Source organism: Castanea sativa, chromosome 11 (assembly GCF_040712315.1).
Source record: "Castanea sativa cultivar Marrone di Chiusa Pesio chromosome 11, ASM4071231v1".
Lineage (NCBI taxonomy): Eukaryota > Viridiplantae > Streptophyta > Magnoliopsida > Fagales > Fagaceae > Castanea > Castanea sativa.
This window is the reverse complement of record NC_134023.1, coordinates 69322706-69348834: the sequence shown is the minus strand read 5'-3', so window position 1 is coordinate 69348834 and position 26129 is coordinate 69322706. Positions and strand designations below refer to the sequence as shown.

Here is a 26129-nt window from a genome sequence, read left to right as displayed (position 1 = left end):
TTCCTTGTTTCTCCTATTCTTTTGAAAAACCATAAGTCCACAACATTCATAGAAATCAAATGTAAGTATACAACAAAACTGCAGAAAAAGAAGAAAAAGAGGAAGTTGGTATTTCTCAATATTTGCTTAGCTTTAAATAAGAAAACTCTTTGTTAAGGATGGGGGAGAAACTAATGAAAATGTGATTAGATGAGAGCATCCCATGGAAGAGTTAATGAGAGTAACCGAAGAGAGAGCACCAAGTGATGAGGAGAGTCTTTTCAGTGGTTTTTAAGTAGAAGGGGATATTGTAATAGTTTTGAGGAAGTGCAAAATTTAAGTACAATATCCTAAGTATAATACATTAGGTTCTTCAATTAAATTCAAGTACATGTTTAACATGACCAATAAAATACAAACAATGTGCTTCTCAAAAAAAAAAAATACAAATAATGTTATTATTTTTAAGGACAATTAAATTCAATACATATGATTTTAATCAGGTAATCTGATATACTACACCTCAATTTTATCCCTTCACAAAAATTGAATAACTAAATACTAAAAAAATATGGATGTGGCTATCATGCTTTAGAGAAGAATGGAAAAGACAAAAGGAGTTAATTTTTATAATTGCACGGTTGGGATTTGGGGTGAGAAGAATTTTATGAGTGATGTGCTGGAGGGGGGGCCAATCTATTAATTTTGTGGGGGCCAACTCTTAACTCAAAAGAATTCTAGCCTAGTTTTACCTATAATTAGAGAGGTTTTAAAAAAATTTGGGGGGGCCATGCATAAGGTGGCTCCGCCCCTGGTTGTTGTTGTGGTGGTGCTATATCTTTGTTAAGCACTGGTAAGTAATAAGTATAAGATCAATGCATGTGACCATGCAGATGAAACAAACACGCACTTCGGCATGTGAAATTGGTCTGCCACCTCAAGTGCTGGTGTTCCAAACATCTACAATTAGAGCCATCGGATTAGACTTTTTCAGGGCTGAGATGGAAGATCGGAGGGTTGGAATGACTTCATGCATCACAGGATAGAGTCTTGTGAAGGTAGGAGCATCAATATTACAGGTTACTGGTGGTAGTTCAATGATTTCTTCATCTTTGCATTTCCTAGCCTTGGCTGATTGGACAAGTTGGGATTGGCCGGTGGCAACACTGGCCAAGGAATGAGATTCCACCACGACAAAAGTGGTGACATGCAAGTTGTGAAGTAGTAAAATAGAAAAAGTAATTTTTGGTAAATTCATATAGTTAAAATTATGATTCTACTCATGTAAATGTTCTTAAGAAAGAAAAATTTTATAATATTTTTAAAAACTACTTTAATAATTTTTATTTTTATTTTTTTCACTTCAATAGTTAGTAGCATGGTGAACTGTACTAGCTAGTGACTTATCTAGAGGTATATATTATATGGCCTATTCGAATCTTGGCTGCTGCTGCTGCTGCTACTTCTTCTTCTTCTGCTTCTTCTCCTCTGTCTCTCTCTCTGGTCGGCTAACTTTCTCTTTCTCTTTCTCTCTCTCTTTCTCGGTTTTTTTTTGAAACTTTTCTTGGTCGGTCAAACCTCTCGTCTCTGCCCAAGAAAGACTTTTCAGTTTTCATGTGTAAATAGTGTTTGCTTTTTGAGAAAATGTTAGGTCCGGAGCTGGCGTAAAACCAGTGTTTTACGCCAGCCAATGAAACCACGCCACGTCAGAGTTCACTTAAGTCATCAATATAACCTCAGAAAAAAAAAAAAAAAACATTTCACGCTCACAGCTTTCTCTGCTTCCTTCACGCCATTCCTATCTTCTCATCTGTTCCTTCATGCCAAACCTCCACCACCGCCACACAGATCGCCGGAGCAGAACGATTTCGAAGAAGAAAGAGTTCTCGCCGTGCCCTCTGCTTCGTCCTCTGGGGTTGTGCCGTCCTTGCTTGCCCGAACCTCCACCACACCACACCACACCACACAACGAATCACACCGCCACATAGGTCGCCGGAGCTGTGCGTGGAGCTTGTAAACATACCGGAGTGGCCTTGAGCTACGATCCAACGGTTTGTTTTTCATGATTTGTCATTTTTCCCAATTTGGATTTTGAATTATTTTGATGGGTTTTTCTGGGTTTATGGGTTTTGATTAGATTCCTAAGTGTTAGGGCTAAATGAATCTGATTGTTTTTTGAAACTTACTTTTTTTTATGCAAATCATTATATCTTGATGGTTTTTGATTAGATTCCTAAGTATGAAGGTTGTTTTTTGCTTTTTTTTTTTGTTATTTTCGTTTGTGTGTTTTTTTTTTTTTTTTCCTGTATAGGTTACTTTTGTATACTGTTTATGATCTGTATACTTTTTTTCCCTGTGATAAAAGTATTCCATTTTGACATGTATTTGCAAAATTCTATACAGTATCAAACAAGAGCTTGTACAAATGATATTGAAATTCTTAAAACTTAAGAGATTATTGCCATCTCTAGAGATTATGATGAGCAACATGGTGTAATAATCTTTGGTTGGCTAAGTCAGCTTATAATTCATAACACTGTCATAGTAATAAGGATTAAGATGTCAGGAGGGATATATGCATTAGAAGTGAACAATGGTAAGATGATTATTACTCTTCTTAATTATGTGAATACTACATCAATCCATTGCTGTGCAGTAGCCTAAGGAGCAGGGACACTCCCTCCACCACTTAATACACTTCCTAGAGCAATGCCAAATTTTTCAATTTATTAAAATCTCAAAAACACAATTCCTGAAATTATTGATCAAACAATTCAGGCAATGCAATAATAGAAGTCATTTAATCACCAATAAAGAATCTATTCATGATTTCAGCAGAGGCATTGGCAAGTTCAATTTGGTACAAAAGTTATCTAACTTCCTAGGAGACCTCCATATGAACCTGTTAATTAAGCAAAATGCAGGGGATGGAATGATTTTTAACATGAATATATCAAGTGATTTAATGAAATGAGTTTTTCTTTTTGGCATACCTTTAGGTGTTTACAGGAATAAGAAAACCATTTTTTTGTATTGACGTGAAGGGTACTTTGATACTTAATACTATGCCTGAATGACAGTTATAAGTTGCATTCCAAATTTTTAAGCACTTACTGATTTTTTTTTCTGCTTATTATTCATATACTCACCTTATTGGTAGTTGGGTAAAAGAGATTCATGGATCACGATAAATTCATGGATCAAAGGCATTGTCTCTAATCTTCACACTTAGACACTAATTGTCTTATTATACTACTTCCATCACTTTTAAATATATATTGAAATAGTAGAATAACTTTTTAAGAATAATTCAGCCCTTTGCTATGTCTGTTTTTAATGGTGAATTCCTTGCTCTTGTTGTAGGGATGGACAGCTTTGCATTCACAATTGCCCTTTACTATCGGGGGAAGATTAGGAATAATCCATACAACAATGAAGGAGAGGAGGGGAGGTAAAGATATATGAAGATAATAATTATGATGAAATGTCACTTGTTGAGATATGGCTGCTGCAAGTGCGACATCCAGAAGAATTACAAAGTTCTATAAGAATGCACAAGTGCAGAAGTGAACGAAATTTTTTGTAGATAAATGTGCAGAAGTGAAGGCACTTGTGGAGATAATTGTGTATTTGAAATGGATTGAATGCTTAGATATTTTTTGTTATTGTTTGAAACAGTTCAAGGAAATTTAAACATGTTGAAAGGTGGAATATAATATGATGTTTATTGGAAACCTTTATGCAGTTGGCTAGTATCTTGTTCACCATGATTTCTTGGTCTTGAAAACTTGTCTGTTAACCTTCAGCTAGATATTTACTACTCAATAATGCTTATATAATTTTATCAGTGGGAATGTAATTAACGTGAAATGTGAACTGGTGTCCATCAAATATGTAGTGGCTTCATCAAAACCTTCTAAAAGCTGATGTTACAATACGTATACATGACTTTCAGAGTGACTATAAGTCCGTATACATGACTTTTAGTGAGATTTTTATTTGTTTCCATATCGTCTGTGTTGGTGACTAACTAATCATGATGGCTTCTCTATTGAATTAAGCTTCAATAATTTTCTCATTCCGTGAACTGCTAATGCCAAATGCCATACGTATTGATGGTACATGTATGCTTATGATAACAAATTGAAGCTGGAGTAAATTCAAGATGCTGAGAAATGTCTGATAAGCTTGAACTCTAGTGACAAGAATGCAGTCAAAACAGCCATTGAAGTTACTCCATATCAAGAACATTATATAATTTATGTGTTTCAGTTTGTCACCTCACACTTTTCCATCAACAATAAGAATCTTTTTACATAGTATAACAAAACTATTTTGCTATTGCTTTATTTATTGAACTCTGGAGTTAGAGAAGAACCAAAACGATCCTTGAAAAAAAAAATTCAAGTAAACAGTACATAATTGCTTTTGAGATGCACCAAATAAATGTGTGAAGATTTATTTAGAAGACATTATAATTACAACTTCTTGCTTGTAAAATTCCTTCCAAAAGAACAAATTTAAAAATCCATCTCTTCAAGCCTTGTAATCTGCTCCAGAATAATCATTTTTCACCTTATTCTTTTATAGACAACCACAGCCGACATCTCTGAACCATGCTTGGTTTATGTCTTCAGAACTTAACAATGCTTGGTTTATGCCTTCAGAACTTACAAATGTTTGTTGCTCTGCTCCCTAACACCATTATAAGGAAATACACATAAGAAATATTAAACTGTAAAGTCATGGAAGCATAATTGTAAAAACTTGAAGACTCTCTAAATAAAACTCAGATTTTATTGAATGAAAGAGAGATTACAAGTTGTGAGTATAGATTACAAAGACTAACTATCTATATACAATCTAATCGAAGAGGATGAAGCAAAATAATTAGAATTCAATTTAAGAACTGAGTAATATATAGGTTTTAATGAATAATAAAGTGCAGGACAAGAGATACAAGACATATTATCTTGTGGGAATTTCTAACAAAAGCAGATTACTAGTAGCTTTTTTCTCTATCGGTAAAAGAAAAAACATAATTATGCCATATATCCCTATTTTCCAATCTCATAAACTAGTTTTTACATTTGAGAACAAAACCTGCAAAAAAAGATTGTAAAAGAGGATAAAGTTGAAAACGAAAGAGAATATAGAGGAACTAGAAGTTCATGAGCTAGAGCTACTTGGTAATGCTAGGATAAATATCAAAATAAAACCAACCAGGATGTTCACAGCAGAAATCCATAACTCATAAATGGCAACGAACAAACAAATTTTCACTTCTTATATGATAGAATCGCGTACAAATGCAATACATATACAACCCCCACTTTTAACAAAATAGAAGATGATGACATTGCAGAAAGTATCATCCTGCACAATGAAGATAATATATGATGGGGCAGGGAAAGGTATTCAAGATAATGCCCAATGTAAAAAATAAAAAGGTTAAAATGATGCGAGGTTGATCAATTTCAAGACAAGAACATCTGACTATTGCAATGTGATTTTGATGAATGTCCACCAACTTTTTACTAGAATTTTTTTTTTCTCTTTTAAGCTACATCAATCACTGAAACATGCTGAATCTGAGGATCTGTGTGCAAATGTAGGATTACCGCAATTTAAGACAAAGTCTATCTAGTTGAAAATAAAATTGACAATGAATTGAAATCATCTTGATCATTGAAGATCTGTTCACACAAATGTAACATGACCGTGGAAAGAGGAAGAAAGACCTCTTTTAGGCTTCTAGTTTTTCACATCTAGCTTTAATTTTTATCATTGAGCTTTGTGAAAAATCACTAATTTTTACAATTTCAAAAGCATACAAAAGTAACCTATACAGGAAAAAAAAAAAAAAACACACACAAACGAAAATAACAAAAAAAAAAGAGCAAAAACAACCTTCATACTTAGGAATCTAATCAAAAACCATCAAGATATAATGATTTGCATAAAAAAAGTAAGTTTCAAAAAACAATCAGATTCATTTAGCCCTAACACTTAGGAATCTAATCAAAACCCATAAACCCAGAAAAACCCATCAAAATAATTCAAAATCCAAATTGGGAAAAATGACAAATCATGAAAAACAAACCGTTGGATCGTAGCTCAAGGCCACTCCGGTATGTTTACAAGCTCCACGCACAGCTCCGGCGACCTATGTGGCGGTGTGATTCGTTGTGTGGTGTGGTGTGGTGTGGTGGAGGTTCGGGCAAGCAAGGACGGCACAACCCCAGAGGACGAAGCAGAGGGCACGGCGAGAACTCTTTCTTCTTCGAAATCGTTCTGCTCCGGCGATCTGTGTGGCGGTGGTGGAGGTTTGGCATGAAGGAACAGATGAGAAGATAGGAATGGCGTGAAGGAAGCAGAGAAAGCTGTGAGCGTGAAATGTTTTTTTTTTTTTTTTCTGAGGTTATATTGATGACTTAAGTGAACTCTGACGTGGCGTGGTTTCATTGGCTGGCGTAAAACACTGGTTTTACGCCAGCTCCGGACCTAACGTTTTCTCTTGCTTTTTTATTTTCTCAAAGCATCTGATAGTTTGAATTAATTCACAACATTTTGACACGTGGGTTCGGCTTTTATTGAGTTTAGTGAGTGTTTAATTATTTAATAGTTTTTTTTTTGACTTTTCACTTTTATATATTTATGTGGATAATTCCATCCAAAAAAGTATAAATAGTTGCCAAAGTGTTTTTTTTTTTTTTTTAGTGGAGAATGTGCAAAGTGATATATTGAGTTATTATAAATATAACTTTGTATATTGTATAAAATAATAAAAAATAGCGGTAAATTCGAAACAGTATACCGATATTGATCGGTATCAAAAATATATCGTACCGCAAGCCAAATTGGTACAGTCTTCAGTACGGTATTAACTTCCTTGGTGTATCTTATAGAGCAGCTATATAGAGTCACTTCTCATAGGCGTATGGTGCTCACGTGCTATGAGAGAGAGAGGCTACTTACAACCACTATATAAGATAGTTTTTGTATCATGTCAGGGTATACTATGTTATGGTATTATCACTCCAATAACTTGCGTCTCCCATTGGAGCACACGTTAATGTATAGGATTTGCTATAGTTAGCATGATACCATGGTACTAACGTATTGCCTTATGCTACAACTCTAATTTATGAAAACATATATTTTGAAATCAACGAGTGTCTTGGTTACATAAGCACAGGCTTTACCACTCTCAAAATTGAATACATCCTTATTTTTTCATCACTTATCTCTAGTAATACATACTAAATGACTTCGAATTCACTTTCTTTCAAGAAAAAGGCAATGAACGCTGGTTCCAAAATGGAACCATGGTTGGGAACATAGTCACGCACCCTGTGCCACCGTTGATAACCTTAGTTGTACTCACTTTTCGTGTGCACTGAATGTTCTGTTAAATATTTCCTTCCCAACTATTTACTTTAAATATTTTCCTCAACCACCTTATCAGCATTTTGTTGTACTATTTGGTTATAAATATCATTCAACTTTAACATAATGCACATTAGTGGATTTTTTTTTTAATCCATGTGAATTGTGAGTCTTCGTTTCCTCATAATTATCTTCTTCTTTTTTATCATTAACTATTTAATTATGTCTTTCAAGCAAAAATTCGCATAATTATGCTCATCCAAGCATCCTTAACTGCTTCCATCCATGCACCCAACCATGTTATCATAAATTTTTAAAGAATAAAGCTTAGATATGATACCTTAGGTGCAGTACATTAAGTTCCCCAATTAGATTCAAACACTTGGTTATATTGACCAGTAAGATACAAATAATGTTATTTTTTTAATGAAAATTAAATATAAAACAATCAAATGTTTGTATCTAATTGTGGAGCCTAATGTATTGCACTTAGGTATCTAAGTTTTATGGTACAAAAATATATAATATATGCTACACAAAATATAAAACAAGAGAGAAGTGGGATTCTTTTATTTATTAAGATTAATACACAAAATTGAAAAATCATGAATCCAATCACACCAGGCAATAGTTTGTTCAAATGAACATATGAGAGGAAGAATCTCCAATAAAAAATAGAGCTAGGTTGGAAAAAGACAATTTCCTCTCTTATGGCTCAAGAGTCGCAACTTATTTTAGGAGAAACAACTTGAACAAATAGGCAGAGTGCTTGAGGTATCTCCTCAGATTGTTATTAAAATCAACAAAAATAAGACCAAACCGAGCAGTGTAACCACCATCCCATTCAAAGTCGTCAAAGAATGACCAAACATAGTATCCCTTCACATTCACGCCCTCCCTGCCAAAATTTCACTATTAAAATCATTTTTTTTATTATCAAAACAATTATATAAATATATATTCTTTAATTTTGATTCTATTTTGTCTGTCCTCCTATATATTTTTCTACCATAACCAAATTAAAAAATGACACACCAATTTTTTTCATTAGCACTCACTTGATAGCCTTTAAAAGATATGATAAATGTCCATAATGGTATTTTATCCTCAGACTATCTTTGAGGGCATCTTTAATTGGCAAAGATCTATTATTTGCATCAGCCATTCCTACAAAAGAAGAGTGCAATAAATTACTCTAGTAATATTATATAAGACACTGCAAAACATATTCTAATAAAAAAACGATAGAGAAAATTGTAGTACCGTTCTCTGTTATGTATATTACTGGATTGTTGTAATTTTCCTTTATGTATAGCAAAAGCTCTCGAAGTCCCTTAGGATAGATGAATAGCCAGTTCAAAGCTGTCTGGAAAACAATTTGTTGCACCACATTCATTAGGTAATGGCATGCATGCAACGAGACAAAAAATATACATATACATGCACTCGCACATGTACACACAGAAACAAAAAAGTATACATACCGGTGTACCCAGGGACGGAGCTATGCTTTGGCATTGAGGGGCAATGGCCCCCCCAACGTTTTTGAAAATTTGATATATATATATATATAGACACAAGTTTAATATTTGATTCCAAAGTATATACACTTAGCCCCTCTTCAAAATATTTACAAATTACCACATGAAACATCCAAAAAAAATAAAATTAAAAATCAACTGACCTTCCTTTTTGCCCAATTGCCCCAAGAATAATTGAAAAACCTAAGACAAAACCTTAAAACCAGAAAAAAAAAAAAAAAAAAAAAAAAAAAAATTGATAAGCTTACATTAATAACCAGAAAAAAAATTTGATAACCAGAAAAAAAAAAAGTTTGCCCCCACTAGGTTGGAAGTCTGGCTCCGTCCCTGGTGTACCAATAGGAGTTCCATTTTTATCAGCTGTGAAACAAAGTACAAATGTTTCATTGACGAAGAATATAATGCTCAAAGGGAAGAGAAAATAAAATGGTTCTAATTTTTAAGCATACTTGTGAGGGTGGCTTGTCTATCAGAGACATAACTAACATTAACACCATTAGAAGAGGGAGCACTTTCTACATAATTTGTAGTGTAGTAATTTACACCAAGAAAATCGAGGGACCCTTTTAGTAACTTGGATTGAGCTTCAGTGAATCTGGGCAATCGATTACCCACCAAAGATTTCATGCTTTTGGGATAGTCACCATATATGACCGGATGGACAAACCTAAATATACAAATTGTGGATGATTATCAAGCTTTTTTGTGCATATAAATGTATAATAATAAAGTAAAAATTGTCTTGCAAATGAGATGTTTTTAATGTAAAAATTACCATTAGAGGCCTTCAAGAAGAGTTATGAAAGTTTAACTATATAGAAGAATGAATATGATTAACAACTAAGGATGGCCGCTCTGGAAATTAATCTTTGTTGCAATATGTACTCACCAACCAAAAAGGAAATCAAGAACTCTATAGGTAGCCTTTCTGTTGGCAGAAATTTGGTATTTTGGTACAAACCAATGTGACACTATTGTAATCCCAATTTTCCCATGTTGATATGGCTGCAAGCATATTAAGTTAATCACAATTTGTCTAACATCACACATTAACGTTATCAAATTATCATAAAAGCTGAACAAAATACAATTATACTTGGGGAAAAAAAAACTTAGAGAGCATTTTGATTCACATTCTTGATTGCTTATTTAATGAAAGAACGGTAAAATAGATGGGAGACTTTTTTTTTTTTTTTGGTTTGGGCCAACAAAAATAAAATTAAAAACCCAATATGCTGTCTTTTTTTCCCTTTCCAATCAAATACTAATAAGTTGAATAATTTATGGAGTTAATTATTAATTTTTTATTAAATAGTGCAATGATATATCTTTTTTTCTTTTTTCAATCATACAAACCTGGTACTTGTCCTTGTACAACTTCACAGCACCTCCATGAGCAAGAAGTAAGTTATGGGCAACAATATAGGGCTCGGTGGCAGAGTTACCGGCAGTACAATTTCCAACATAATTAGAACATCGTCCTGGTGCAGAAGTACCTAAGGTGTACCCATTGATGCATAGCCCATTTGGTTCGTTCATTGTGACCCATAGCTTAACTTGATCCCCAAATGTTTTGAAACAAAAATCCACGTAATCTAGATAATCCTTCCTATTCATACAACCAAATAGTTAATTATTATATGTGGCACAATGTTTTGAGCATTGGAGGATCTATATTTTGTTCAATTGCTAATACTTACACTATTTTGGGGCTTAAAAGTCCACCATACTCATCTTCAAGTGCTTGTGGAGTGTCAAAATGGAACAAAGTCACTAGGGGCTTGATACCTGCCCACAATGTGAAACTGAAGTTTGGAGAGAACATTGATGCAAAAATGCTAAAAATATCAATTTTTATGTTTTTAGACCATTCTAATAAAACTACTAAAATATATTCCATTAATTTTTTTTTTCAAATTGGGTTGGAAAAATCTTCTCTTTTATATATGTAACAGTTCATAAAATCATTAGCGTACATATTTCTTATTGTGTAGTTAATTATCATTATACTAATAATTAAGGGTGTGCAAAATATTCGTTTGACTTGCCAATCCACCCGCCCCATGCAAGTCATTAAATTAGGCAGTTTGGGTTAGGTGAGCTAGACCCCCAAAATAGCATATTGGGTTGGATAATGGGTTGAAACATTACCATTCCACTACATCTTGACCCACCCGCTTAATCATACATAAATAGAGAAATATATATTAGTTCAAACTTTTTAACCATATATTTTACATTTAAAGTTTATAAATTCACCTAATCAATTTATACAGCTTATCAGTAATCAATTCCTTAAACAAAATATAAAAAGTCAACATTGAAATCCTAAACTAACATCAACCATCGAACACTTTGTATTTAGCTTTCACCTTCAGCCAAAATTGAAGCCTTTTTTTTTTTTTTTAATCCCTTCAATTCTTGACTTTCCATCAGTTGCATACTCTCCTAGACAACCACAAAGGTTTTTTCTTTTCTTTTTTTATTGTTTAATGTTTGTATCTATATATTTATTGAGTATGTTGTTTGTCCTTTTGATTTGGGTCTCATATATTCTTGTAAATCTACAAAATATTTTTTTCTTTTGATCCATTTTTATATATTTTAAAAAAATGTTATGGTCTTACATGTAAAGCCGGCTATACCTACAAACTCAAATCAATCCACTCAAGATGCAAACAAATACAAAACGACATATAACATTAGAATGAAAAGCTAAAGGTCATTTAGTTTCAATAATAGAGTTAATTATATTGTTGTGCATGTGTAGTACTCTTAGTAGTTCTTATGGTTTGTAATATGGGGCACCAATGTTCATTATTCTTGTATCTTAGTATATATACTCTGTAGTTTATCAAAAGAATAATGTCAATCCGCTCAACCTGCATAATTGAAACTGCCAAAATTTGTAACCAATCCGCTGGATTTAGACTTTGGTGAGTCAGTGGCGGATTGGAATTTTCTCAACCTGCTAGTAGCGGATTAGATAGAAATATTGACATTTATCCTCCCAATCCACACACCCCTACTAATGGTTTTGCCCATATATCTTTGACATTACAAAAATTATAGCTGAAAATAAAATGAAGTATAATTTCACCATTCAACAGGAGCTCGTTGATGAGGTTGTTGTAGAATTTAACACCTTGTGGATTTACTCCCCCGCTTATTTTTCCCTCTGCAAACAAAATTGAAATGATTCAACAACAATATCAACTAGTGCGTTTTCTGAATGAACCAACATCAACTCATTGCTGATCCACCATTTTGATCTTCAGATTCGATTGAAGTTTGTCTCAATGGAACCCGTCTTAATGGAACCCATCGTAATTAGAAGCTTAATTACTAGGTAGAGATCGACTTACAATTATAAATGATGAGAATTGGTTCAAGTGAGAAATCTTACTAGGTAATATTCTTGACCATGAAATAGAGAATCTGAAAGAGTCCAATCCAATTTTTCTCATCAGTTTTATGTCCCCCTGTACCAATTCGTAATTATTAAAACAAATAATAACGTTGACCATGTTTGCAAATAGTATGATAGGCTACCTTATAACGATGATAAAAGTCATCAGCTACATCTCCATTGCTACCATCAGCAATTTTTTCTGTAAATTTCACAAAAGATCAAACAAGAGAGAAATTGATATTCAAGGATGAAAAAATTAATCAGTTTGATTTTCATTGTATAGTTAATTAGTTATATAATTAAGGGTTCTCATTCGATACCAATATTTATTTGGTAGTATAAAAATCCAATTACTAGCTTGAGTTTATTTTATTTATTTATTTTGTAGGAGCAATTCAAATTGGTGTACCAGTACCAAAACTGAGAAAGCCTAAAAATATACATAGCCAGTTGAAGTGTGATATGATTGCATCATGATGCCTAAATATTTTGTGTTATTAATTACACATTATTTGTAATATTATAAAATTTTAGTTTTAGACATGCTTCCTATCAGTTTACTACATGGTATTTTCTTTTTCTTCTTCTTCTTCTTTTAATTCAAAATTAATCCAATTATTAAGATATTTTTTCTAATTGAAATTCTATTATCAAAAGTTTAAAATACTATTTAATTACATTTCAACACCAAATATTCTAAAGGAAATTTACTTTTAAACTACTAGTGAAATTCATGTTGAAAAATATGTTGTCAATTGACTCGAGTGCACAGAAATAATGCTAATTAACTACAGCATTTTGCGATTAAAAATGTCAAATTAGGACAAACGATTAAAAATCATATAGCATATGAAAAATTATTTTGTATATTCGACATACTATACCTCCCTCTTGTATAAGAATTGATTATATTATATTACAACCCATGATAGATCCATCTTTATATGAAATGAGAGCATTCAAATGTACTGAATAATTTCACTCTATTCCCTCAACTAGCTGTCATAGACTCATAACTAGTCATATATTCTCATGTCAATTGGGTGCAATTATTTTTCTTGCCATCTTTTTCCTTGGACAAATGATAGTGACAGTGCATAGTTTTATATATAAGCTGTTAAAAACAGAAAGACCTGGATGTTCCCGAGTGAAAGTATCCCATATACTAGGGCCCCTATCATCAATATGTGCTGCGCCTTCAGACTGGCTCAAAAATAAAAATTAAAAAAATTTAAATCAGTAGATTTTTTTTTTTTTTTAAATCTTATTGGCTGGATAAAAGTAAATACATGCTAGTTGAAACATTAAAAAAAGCCCCAACGTTATAGTTTAGTAACATTATCTAGTTCTCTCATGAAAGCAAAGTCATTCTAGCTAGTTAGCACTAGCATTGGGGTATAAAACCCCCAAAATTGCTATTTTAACAACTCATATCCTGAAATTGTGCGTCATCTGGGTGTGGGTTGCAAAAGTTTTTAGCAACTTTCAACAGTATATATACAACCATACTGTAGCTAGATGGTAGCAAAAAATAATATGTTTTATTCTCTCTTTTCCTTTTTTTATGTCTTTTTTTTTTCTCTCTCTTCACGTTCAGACTTCACACTCAAATCACAATCTCAAAATCTGCTTCTCTCTCCTCTTCCCTCTGCCTCCTTCTCTTGCCTCCCTCAACCTCTCTTCATCTGGGTGGTGGCTGTTGTGCTTTAGTTTTTTTTTTTTTTTGCTTTTTACTATGGGATTGAGATGGTAAAATAGATAAAGTAAGTTTTGAGAATGTAAAATAGATAATTCTTAACAAACCCGGATGCTAGTGCTTTTAGATTTGAATTTCATTCCCTATTTGTTATAAGAAAAAGAAAAAAAAAATGAAAGTAAGTAGTCTATAGTGTCATTCATGTATGTACCTGGTAAGCAGCTGAACCAGCTCCAAATATAAAACCATTAGGAAAACAGGTCCTATTAAATGGTTTTGAATGACTTGGTTTTGCAGCTTCAGTGTAAGCAGACAAGCAGGCCAAGCCAAGGAGGCAAAAGAGGAAAGGACCTTGGATCGCCATGGCCAAATTTTCTGCTCAAAGCTTCCTCCAAACTCACCAATATATAATATTATAGGAGGACAGAGTTAATTAATTCAACAGTTAATTCAACAGTAACAGTAAAGTTGTGATTTTCAACTAATTTCTGTAGGCTTTAATTCTGTGACAAATTTGATTATAATTTCTTCAATCATTTCTCTGTATCTATGTGAGTTTATTTGTAAGGGATGAGTGTGAGAGGTTGGTGAAGAATCAAGCTTCAAAGATGGATCAGTGCAATTTGCGACTAGCTTGCAAGAAGAGTAAATCATGAAAGGCCACATGTAAAGCACATGACTAAAAACTGAAGAGTTATGTCAAGTTGTCAAATTCGTGAGAAATGTCATCTCGCGAGGTACCCGCAAAACTCTTTATTTGGCAAAAAGAAAAACTGTTTTACCAAATTCTTTATCGATACTATATATACCATCATTACCCACAAAATGTAAAGAGTGTTTTTCAAAGAGAAAACTCTAGTAAATACACTTGAGAGTTAGAGATTGTTATATCCACAATCATCTACACATTTTCTCTTGGTTTTTCTCTACTTCTACCTCTTCATCTCTACATCCTTGCAGGGCTGGCCCTAGACATTTTGGGGCCTACGGCGAGAATTAAAAATGGTGCCTTTTTTATACTTATATATTAATTAAATTAATATTAATTTAATATTATTATATTATAATATATTTCATTTAAAATCTTTTTTTTTTTTTTACTTTTTGAGATACAAATTGACTAATTAAATGTTTGTGTTCAAGTTCTTCTAACATCTCATTTTCAATCGATACTATAGCTAATCCATTTAATCTTTCTTTGGACATTGTCGATCTTAAATATGATTTTATTAATTTTAATTTTGAAAAACTTCTTTCTACAGTAGCTACTGTAACAGGTATTGTTAGTAAAATCTTATAAGCAATGCATGTATTTGGAAATGAATCTAATCTTTTTATAGAATTTGCAATTGTATCATTTCATTATCTTCTAACTCTTTTTGGTGAATTTCTTGCTTATTTGTGATATTTTCATCTAAATTTTGTGTTATATTTTGTTTATTACTAATAACAAATTTATCCATTGATCCTTTTTGAGACTCAATTAATTTTTCTTTTTCTTTTTTTCTTTTTTTAAGTTTTTCATATCCAAATGCATATTTTCTAGTAGACATTTCTAATCAAACAATATATTTATAAAGACTAATATAAAAAATAAATTTCAAATGTAGAGCAAATGAGAAATAGAACCTGATTTATATAAATAGTATTGTTATAGTTTCACCGAACAATAACAAGTTTTTAGCAATGTCAACCTGCACAAATAAAGACTTATTCAGTATATGGCCACTAACTAATATATATATATAAACTGAAAACACAAGATTAAAAAAAAATAAAAAAATAAGCACAACCATAACAAAAATTTAAGCACAACTATAACACAACAGGGCTTATTAAAAAGACCCATCCACAAAACAAAAAAAAAATACACACACACACACACAAAACACAAAACAAATTAATCCTATATTCCTATCTAATCTTATCAAACAATTTTCCCATACAAAAAAAAAAAATCTTATCAGAGTTTCAGACTTATCACTTATCTATAACCCAATACCCAAGATCCCAAATACAAAAAGACAAAAACCCACAGGCCACAGCTTTATAAAAAATCCTATCTATCTAAGATCTAACCCAAATCCAAAAAGAAGAAAACCCAGGCAGCACCACAGCAGCAAGCTTTATTTATTTAAAAAAAAATTATAAAAAAAAAACCTTGAAGGAAGTTGCTGAACGGCTGAACTGAACGGAACTAAGGAAGAGGAAGAGAAAGGCCGGAGGAACTGAGGAAGCTTGCTGCCAAGGCCGGAGAGTAGATGAGATCAGTGAGAATAGGGGAGAGAATGAGAATCAGAGAGAATGAGAGACAGAGAGGCGGAGAGCAAAGATTAGAGAGAGGTAAATTTTTTAGGGTTTTGAGTTATTTTATTTGCTGTGATTCGTGATTATTTTGTAGTTAATATGTTTGACCAGATTTGTAGTTTATCCGGATGATTTTTGGTTTGTCTGATTTACCAAAATTTTTGTTTTTTGGTTAAAAGGACGTGCCAAAATTTTGTGCTTCAGCTTCACCTTAAACTTTCTTTTTTCCTCCTTACTATGTTAGATTCTTGGTGCTTCCTTGAAACTATTTGGGGCCTCCCTTCTACTTGGGAGCCTTAGGCAACCGCCGAACTCGCCTAAGGGAAGGGTCGGCCCTGCATCCTTGAGAGGTTCTTAGCTCAAACACTTACCACACCCAATCTTAGTGTTGAGTCAAGTTTTGGTATTGTTGGGCAGTATTAGAATGAGCCATTAAGTGGCGGATGCAATCGAGCTGATCGAATTGCGGGATCCAAAAAGCTAATGAAGACAAGACCCCGAGAAGTGCTAGGGCTCAAGTACATGGGGTAGACTAGGTTTGGAGGGTCTTTTGTTATTTGTATACTTCAAATTTATTCACTAGTGGATCAATTTTGACTTGGAGGGTCACAGAGAGGTTTTTCGCTGAATTCTTCAGTTTCCTTTTCGATAACACGCCTTGGTGTTATCTTGTGTTTGCATCTCTCTTCCCTTACTCTTTAAGCTTTACATTTATTGCTGCTTGCTTACTTATGGCTTAGAGAATAGTGTTACTGATTTATTTCACTTTATTTTTTCTTGTTCCGCACTTGGACAAATTAGAATAAAAGCAAGTAGGCTATATTTTTAAATTTGGGGTCTAAACAAGTATTAGTGTTTCACACTAATATGAGTTTTCAGTAACAATTATTATGTTTACTAAATAGTTTGAGCACACTTTTTACTTTATTTTGAGTATAGAATTTAGGAGGTAAAAATGGAGAGAGAGAGAGAGAGAGAGAGAGAGAGAGAGAGAGAGAGAGAGAGAGAGAGAGAGAGAGAGAGAGAGAGAGAGAGAGAGAGAGAGAGTAAACACATGATTAATTCATGTTTATCACCTTCAGTTTTTCTCACCAATATCTAAAGTTAGCTAAAGAAATCTTTAGACAAAAATAGTTAAAAAATGATTAATTTTTATTATTATAAAGAAATGCTTTTATTTATTTTTTAAAAATTATTATAAACATTTAAAAAAAGATCTTTTGTTTCTTTTCTTTATTAAACTTGTCTTCGAATATTTAAATAGTATCCTTTTTATTTTTTTATTTTTATGAATACACTCCCTTGCATCTTATTTAGAGGGTTTCACAATCATGGTGATCATACAATCCACGTACGAGTAACAATAATTTAAAGAGGCTGTAAGGATTTATTGGCAATCCTTAAAAAATTTAAAGTCAACAAAAAGAAAGTATACTAGAATAATCACATGAAAAAAATGTGGAATTTCAAAATTATATGGCCAGATTAGCAGAAGTCAACAAATAATTAAAGACTTTGATGATTTTATATATAATTATATATATATATATATAAATTATATGGCAAGATTAGAAGAAGTCAACAAATAATTATATATAAATCATCAAAGTCTTTAATTATTTGTTGCCTTCTTCCAATCTTGCCATATAATTTTGAAATTCCACATTTTTTTCATGTGATTATTCTAGTATACTATATATATATATATATATATATATATATATATATATATATATATATATATATATATATATATATATATATATATATATATTGTGGGGAGTGAAAGGACCTAAGCGAGTATTTGGGCCTTAGGCTTTGTCAATGGGCGCTAGTTCGTTCTTGACTAAAGGCCTTTAGGACTGCGAGTCGGCTCACAAGCCGAGGGTCTGAGGGTTCATCCGAGGAAGAATCTCTCCTCGAACAAACCCGTGATTACTTGGAGATTCGCTAGAAAGATCAAGGCAGAGTTCTGGAAAGACTGTAGGTTAAAAAGGGGATCCAAGTACCCTCTAGATGCAGAGGTGTAAGAGAAATATCTCAGAAAAAGGCTGCTGCCTCCACATTAAAGACCCTGCACCTACCTCCCTGGCCGCATTAATGGGGAAGTGACCCCTGAACAGTAGAATTCAACCTTCTGGCTATTATTTAAAAATTTCAAGAAGGTGGTAGAAGGAGATTTGGGTGACACGTGGATAAAGGAAAAAGAAGAAGTATTTAAGAAGAGAAGAAAGCAAAGAAAAGGGGGAGAGTTAGCAAAAGAGGGACTAAGAACTATAATCTTCAAGAAAAAAAGAGAGATAATACAGAAATTGTTCTCGGCTTACGTTCGAGGAGGTTCTTTTGTCATAATTGTTTGTTATTAGCAAATACTGTAACACTTAAGCCTGTTCGTCAAGTTTCCAACACCCCTAAAGCTAGACTTCAAATCCACACTTTACAAATTTTATTGTTTAAGGCTCATTGGGCCTGAGCCCACTTTGTCTTTGGGTCTAGGTGCAATTGCGCACTTACATATATATATATATATATATATATATATATATATATATATATATATATATATATATATATATATATATATATATATATCTGTGTGTGTAGACATATTCTTTTTTAGGAATTGTGGTTATTACTACTTTTAAGAGAATATCGGTTTCTGACTTATATTTAGAAAATTCCATTTCCCTATTTGTGTTTGAGTTTTGTTACTTGAAAACCAGATTGTTTTGCCTAGGTATTTATATATCCAAACTATTATTTTGATTTCCAAATTATATGTAAGAGTTTAATTTTGCTCTTAAACTATCAATAATGAAATTTATAGTATTTAAAATTTTGAAAAGGGTTTAGTGTTATCCATTCCTCTACTTTTCATCAAAGTTACAAATTACACTGTGCAATAAAATGAAATAATCAAAAGTGCATCGAATGATATTCTTACAAGAGTTATAAGGAATTGGCAAAAATTCAAAAACAAATGTTGATAGTGTTAAACTTAGGTATGAATTTTTCATATATATATATATATATATATATATATATATATATATTATTGTGATTAATCTTAAGTGCAACCTTATTCATGCAATGAATTACATGCTAGATGGCTAGGACTACAAAAAACTGAGTCTATAGTGGCATTCGTTAAACACCACTAGAAGTCCTAAAAACGCTATAATGGCGTTTTCTATAGTGGTGATTATAAATGACACTTTTATACTGTAATTATAGATCTATAGTGGCGTTAATCATATGCTATAATGACATTTATAAAACACTGCTATAGGTCGAATTTTTTTTAAGATAGGTTATAGCAACGTATCAAAACACCACCGTAGATCCATACTTGATAGTGGCATTTTTAAAATGCTGCTATAGACCTTTATATATATTTTTTTTTTTTAAATTTGGCTATAGCAGCATTTAAAAACAACACTATAGCCAACAACAAAATGAGAGAGAGAGAGAGAGAGAGAGAGAGACAAGGAGAGGAGAAGGGGAGGGGGAAGGGCTAACCGGCAAGGAAGCGGCGTGGATGGCGGTGTGTCAGGCGACAATGGGCTGGGTCGGCAGCGTGACTGGGTTGGCATGGCTGGGTTAGCAGCTTGTGTTGAGGGATGAGAGTAAGAAAGTGACAGATGCGAGTGAGAGAAATATTTCAAATTTTTAAAATTTGTTTTTCAGTGCTAGACTCTTTTATTTAACATTTTTCTTTTTTCTTTTTTGGGCAAATAATACTCCCCTCCCTTGAGGTTTGAGAAAATGACACTCACTCCCAAACTTAAAAGGAAAAAACATTTTCCCCCTTTGACATTCATTTAACTAAATTCTGTTAAATTGGTGATAAAAATGTTGTGTACTAACCTACCATTTAGTTAAGAACATATTTCCAAACTTGCCCTCAACTTATTCTTAAAAGTTTTACAAAACCCAAAATTTTGGCAATCATCCCTTCCCGCAGATCCTTTCCCTCTTCTTTGAAAACCTAGATTGATGTTAAGGACTTTTATTTACAAATTCACAGTAACAAATACACCTCAGCTGGTCTCTTACAACCTCCTATCCCATGGCCCAACAATAATTCCACAGTGAATACGACAAAAGCTAAATAACCAGGTAAATGTTGATAAAGCCCTCAAAATTTCTTGTATTTTAGCATACCTGAGCCATGGATTTTTAGAATTTATGTGTAGATAGATTGTTATGTGCACAATGGTATAATATTCACAAAACAATTTGTAAAGCTTTAATTTTTTTTTTTTTGAAAAAGCTCAATTTTTGTTGTTGTTAATTAAGGGGCTTACTTCAAAGTTCAAAGACATTTCCGTTGATGGATTTTGTTTGAAAATGCTCAAGTTGTTTGTTACACAATGCTTTGGATATTTACTCATGCTCTATTATCTTATTTCTTCTGCATTTTTTTACGAAGATTTTTTATTTGTTGAATGTCCTAAACCAAAATTTTGAAATTAATAGGAGAGTCCGGTTTAGTGGTGGTGCCGGTGTCATTTTGGGGTTCGGTGGCATTGTTGGAATTTTGTGGTGGAGGTGGGGGTAGAAATTCGGTGGTTGTAGTGGTGGTGGGTGGGTGGGGATGATTGGGTGGGGGCGGTAGAGGGAGTGGGTTTGGTGGAATCGTCTTCTTCTTGTCTTCGTCTCTATAGGTGGCTTGGAGGGAATCCATTGTGTTGTTGGGATGTTCAAAGTTAAACCCTTTTTCTCTGAAATTATGTTGTCAATTAACTCGCTTGCACAGACATAATGCTAATTAACTACAGCATTTTGCCAAGGAAAAAAGTAAAAGAGAAAAATATCACATTAGGTCGAATGAATAAAAATCATATAGTATATAAAAGTTATTTTGTATATTCGACATATTATACCTTCCTTTCAAATAAGAATTGATTCTATAAGTACAACTCATGATGGATCTAGCTTTATATAAAATTAGTGTGTAGCCTCGTGCTTATATACCGGTACAATTAAAAACAATTATAATTATACAGTACAAATTATACATTTTTTAAAAGAGATTCAAATTATAAATAGTATTAGCTTAAAATTTATCATACATTTCTAAAATATGTAACGGTTTCTCATATATATCTATATAAAATTTAAAATTTACTTGATTTTAGACTCTTCGGTTTTTGCATTCAATAATTCACTGAACACAAAAATTATAGGTGGACACATAGCAAAAAATTGGACTTCAATTGAAATTATTTTTAGAATCTAATTGGATTTGAATTCTTCGATTTTTACACTCAATAATTTACTTGACACAAAATTAAAAATTACATGGGACACATAGCATGAAATTGAGAATTCAATTAAAATCTAATTGGATTTTCTCTAAACATTGACTATTAATATGTGTCTAAATTATGTAATGGTTTCTCATATATATATATATATATATATATATATATATATATATATATATATATATATATATCATTTAGAATTTACTTGGTTTTAGAATTTTCAGTTTTTGTATCAATAATTCACTTGCCACAAAAATTAAAAATTTAGATGGACATATTCCAATTGAAATCTAATTTGGAATCTAATTGGATTTGAACTCTTCCATTTTTACATTTAATAATTCATTTGATATAAAATTAAAAATTAAATGAGACACATGACATAAAATTGAGAATCCAATTAAAATCTAATTGGATTTTCTCTAAGCATTAGCTATTAATATATAGATGAGAGCATCCAAATATAATAAATCACCTATGTTCACCCGACCTTCAATTCCCTATTACTTTTTAATGCAACTAACTGTCATAAATAGTCATATATCCTCATTTAAATTGGGTGCAATTATTTTTCTTGCCATCTTTTTCCTTGGACAAAATGATAGCGATAGTGCATAGTTTTTTTTTTTAATATGTTTCTAGTTGTGGGTTATAAGAATTCAGATCAAGCTGATCACGCCATGTGTCACGCTTGGTCGAGAATGACAATTGCTGGGCCTAGGAAGCCATGTCCTTGGATTTTGTGATCATGTCCTCAATACGCTATCAAAGGATGCTCTACTGTGCAGAAAAGGCTTTGGGAAGGGAAATGGCAGTGACGGGATTGAAAGGCTAGGTACTGCCACCACATTTAATGCATCCCACCAAACTTTCTGGCCGCATTTATGTGGAGAAGACTCTTAAATTGTGTTTTCTGGACGCATTTATGTGGAGGAGACCTGTGAACAATGTGATCTTGGGCGCCATACCTCTCAGGGGCGTGAAGAAGAGTGAGGAAGGGATTGGAAAAGGTGAGATGATCCGTGCAATGAACAGATGGATGGCTAGGATCATCTGAAAATGTCTATATAAGCTAAAAGATCCTCCATAGGTAGGGGATCGAAGAAAAAAGGAAAAGAGAGGGAAAAAAATTGTAGCTTCAAGAAGAATATATGTAATTTATCATGGAAAGAGAAATAGAAGAATTAATCTCCTCGGCTTGTGTCCAAGGACAAATCTCCACACTTAAACTGATCTATCTCCATCTCACTAGAAATCTTAGTCCATTGCCATCATTAACTCAACTCATTAGAACCTAGAGTGATAGCCCATTCTCTACAAATTTATTGTATTGGACTTTTTGGGCCTACACCCATCTTATCTTGGGTTAAGGTTCGAAACACGACCTTACACTAGCTTTCAAAAATCGCTATCACATTATTTAAAGGAGTAAGTTTTCTTGACAACTTTGTCATAGCTTTCAAAATATACTTGCCTTTCATATGGTGCCAATAATTTCTTCTTTATTTTTTTAGGCCCAATTATATTTTGCTAGTGGAAACTTGAGGAGCAAAATCAAGGACGAATCCAGGACCTGAAGTTAGGGGGCAGCTTAGTTGTTCGCTATGTGTGGCAGCTCTAGCCTTTGACTCACTATTTAATCACTAAGGCACTAAGAAATTTTGTTTAAAACATTTTAAAGGGACAAGTTGTTTATTTTGCGTAAAATAGGCTGATTAGATTTTTTTTTTTTTAGCTTTATTATTGGTATTTTTTGTTGTTGGACTAATTTTTTTGGGCTTATATATTTTGTTATAGATTTAATCTAATAATTTTTATGGCATTTAAAATGTGAAAAATGATAAAACTACAAAAATTTTACAAATTTTCAATGTGATAATTGATTATTAGTAAATAAAAAGTGATACAAGTGTACAAACATATAAGAATTCGCTTCTTTAATAGTTTGTAAAAATGTTGTAGAAAAGTTTATGGTTATAACATTACTCTTAAAAGAATTGATGGCATTGTTAAGGGAAGGGAGGCAAAGTGTAATTTTATTGAACAAAAATGTTAAAATTAATATCTATTAAATATACTAATAATTTTTTATAAAGAAAAATTGGGAGATACCCCAAGTCCATATATAGCTCCGTCCGTGCAATTGTTATATTATTTTAATTCATATTTAATTTTGATAGTGGTTTACAGTTGTTTATGATATATTATTATATGACTAGATTTGATAGTGGTTTACTGTTGTTTATGATATTTTAATTTATTATTTTGTGGTTTACTGTTGTTTATGATATATTATTATATAACTAGATTTGATAGTGGTTTACTGTTGTTTATGATATATTATTATATTATTAGATTTGATATGGTATATGTGTACTTATTTATTAAAGCATTGATACAAATACAAATACAAATACAATTTTAATTGTTTCATTTTAACTCATGTTTAATGTTTCTTGTTTTTTTAATTTTTTTTTTTAGGATGGTACTAGCAAAGATGAAGAGGACAACTCAAACAATAACATAGAGGTTGAAAGCAACTTGAAGGGTGACTCAGAGGAAGACTAATATAGATCTTGTCATAATTGTAGTTGTTTAAGTTTAAAACAAGGTTTAAATTCTGGATTTCTTTGTATATTTTATATTTATAGTTTGAACTTATATGAATTTTATCTTTCGATTGATCAATTTTTAGTAACTATTGGACCAACGTATCAATTTTTAGTAATTATTGTACTATTGTAACATGATAGTTAAACAAAAATGATATAAAATAAATTAAAAATAAATAAATAATAAAATTTTACCATTGATGATATAAAAATTTGGTCATAAATAATTTTATAGTGACGACAAAATCCCTTGCAATTAATAGAAGAGCGACACTCCTTAATGTTGTCCCTATTATTCTTAACTAATTGCGAAGGGGTTAAAATCCTTTGCAAATAAATTTTAGCGACGTCGTTATTTGTCTCGTCGTTAATTTGAAATTTGCAAATAACTAATTGCGAGGATATAAAGATCCTCACAAATAGTTATTAATGACAACTACTTCTCCCTGCTAAAAATAAGTTGCAAAGGGTTAAAAGCCCTCACAAATAAATTTAAGCAATGCCATTATTTGTCACTATTGCAAGGGTATAAAGGTCCTCACAAATAGTTATTAATGATGACTGCTATACCTCGCTAAAAATAAGTTGCGAGGGGTTAAAAGCCCTCACAAATAAATTTTAGCGATGCCATTATTTGTCACCATTACGAGGGTATAAAGGTCCTCAAAAATAGTTATTAACGACAACTGCTTCCCCTCGCTAAAAATAAGTTGCGAGGGGTTAAAAGCCCTCACAAATAAATTTTAGCGATGCTATTATTTTTCACTAAAAAGTATGTTGTCAATTTGGAATTTACAAATAATTAATTGCGAGGGTATAAAGGTCTTCACAAATAGTTGTTAATGACGACTGTTTTCCCTCGCTAAAAATAAGTCGTCGACTTTTCTCTTCGTTTGGTAATATATTTGTAAGAGAAAATTTGTTCAGTAGCGACAGTGGATTGCCTTCGTAAATTTTTTATTTACAAAGGTATGATCGCAAAATCTTTTTTAGCAACAAGAGCAAATACGACGACTTTCAAGGGCCATATGCCCTCGCTAATAACCTTTTGCAACAATATTTGAATATTTGTGAGGGTATTCTATCCTCGCTAATAACCTTTTGCGACGATATTTGAATTTTTGTGAGGGTATTCTATCCTTACTAGTAGACACTTTTTTTGTAACGGTGGCCCAAACAATGTACAATGTTGCAAAATTATGCAACTAGCATTGTGGGCTACCAAATGTGCTACGACTTCAACTACTGAACAATCACGTGCTTAGAATTAACCGAGCTCTTCTGTTGCGAATTAAGGTGCTAAATAATGCACCTAACAATTTTTTATTTTATTTTATTTTCAATTCTTCATCTTGCAGCCCCAGGCTGCCTGTGAATTTCGTTTTTTTTTGGGCTCCAAATATAAATAAATGAGTTATAAAAAAAAATGCCAACAATTCTACTTCTACCCACTAAATGGTGGGACACTAATTAAGTCTCTAATTTATTAAGAGATGTGATCAAGATGACCAAATATTACTTTAATATAGATCAAGAATGTAAAAGAACAAGTTCTTGAAAAGTACTATCTTATGTGAAGTGTAAAGATCTTCCAAATTCCATAGAATTAATATCAAGATCACTACAATTGGAAGATTATCCTTCTCCAATTGGATATCAACTCTATGCAATGGGTACCAAGATCACTTTGTGGTTTTAAATGCTGTAATAGCTTTAAGAATAGTAAAAAAGAAACCAAATAAATCGAAACGAACTGTTAACCACAATGATTATTCTACTACAAACTACTATATTCTTTCCACAATCATTTTTAAACAAAGAATACTATAATATATTTGCTTTCCAGAATTTTTGAGAATGCAAAGGTCAGACATCATTCTTTTTCTTTATTAATAATGAATGTTAGTCTGATTAATCACATC

General features: G+C 32.2%; 1 protein-coding gene and 2 long non-coding RNA genes across 4 annotated transcripts; 1 reads left to right on the top strand and 2 right to left on the bottom strand.

Moving 5' to 3' along the window:
- The first annotated feature begins 1736 nt into the window (after positions 1-1736).
- Positions 1737-3714, top strand: LOC142615142 (uncharacterized). The gene is made up of 2 exons (XR_012840661.1): positions 1737-2031; positions 3344-3714. It is a non-coding gene; the product is annotated as an uncharacterized LOC142615142 (long non-coding RNA).
- A 583-nt stretch (positions 3715-4297) lies between these two features.
- Positions 4298-6378, bottom strand: LOC142614889 (uncharacterized). Its single transcript, XR_012840584.1, has 2 exons — positions 6084-6378; positions 4298-4675 (listed from the first exon to the last, which is right to left on the bottom strand). It is a non-coding gene; the product is annotated as an uncharacterized LOC142614889 (long non-coding RNA).
- Positions 6379-7926: 1548 nt separating this feature from the next.
- LOC142617199 (beta-glucosidase 17-like) lies at positions 7927-14405 on the bottom strand. Of its 2 annotated transcripts, none has more exons than XM_075789964.1 (13): positions 14230-14405; positions 13456-13525; positions 12463-12521; positions 12317-12392; positions 12011-12088; positions 10611-10698; positions 10267-10519; positions 9800-9915; positions 9360-9577; positions 9240-9270; positions 8633-8736; positions 8428-8536; positions 7927-8267 (listed from the first exon to the last, which is right to left on the bottom strand). In XM_075789964.1, exons 1-13 carry the CDS (start codon positions 14380-14382, stop codon positions 8099-8101), a joined length of 1524 nt encoding a protein of 507 aa, XP_075646079.1. In that variant the 5' UTR covers positions 14383-14405; the 3' UTR covers positions 7927-8098. The 2 variants fall into 2 exon arrangements, with proteins under 2 accessions (XP_075646079.1, XP_075646081.1); XM_075789966.1 differs by having other exon boundaries at positions 8133-8267; positions 8428-8514.
- Between the last annotated feature and the right edge of the window lie 11724 nt (positions 14406-26129).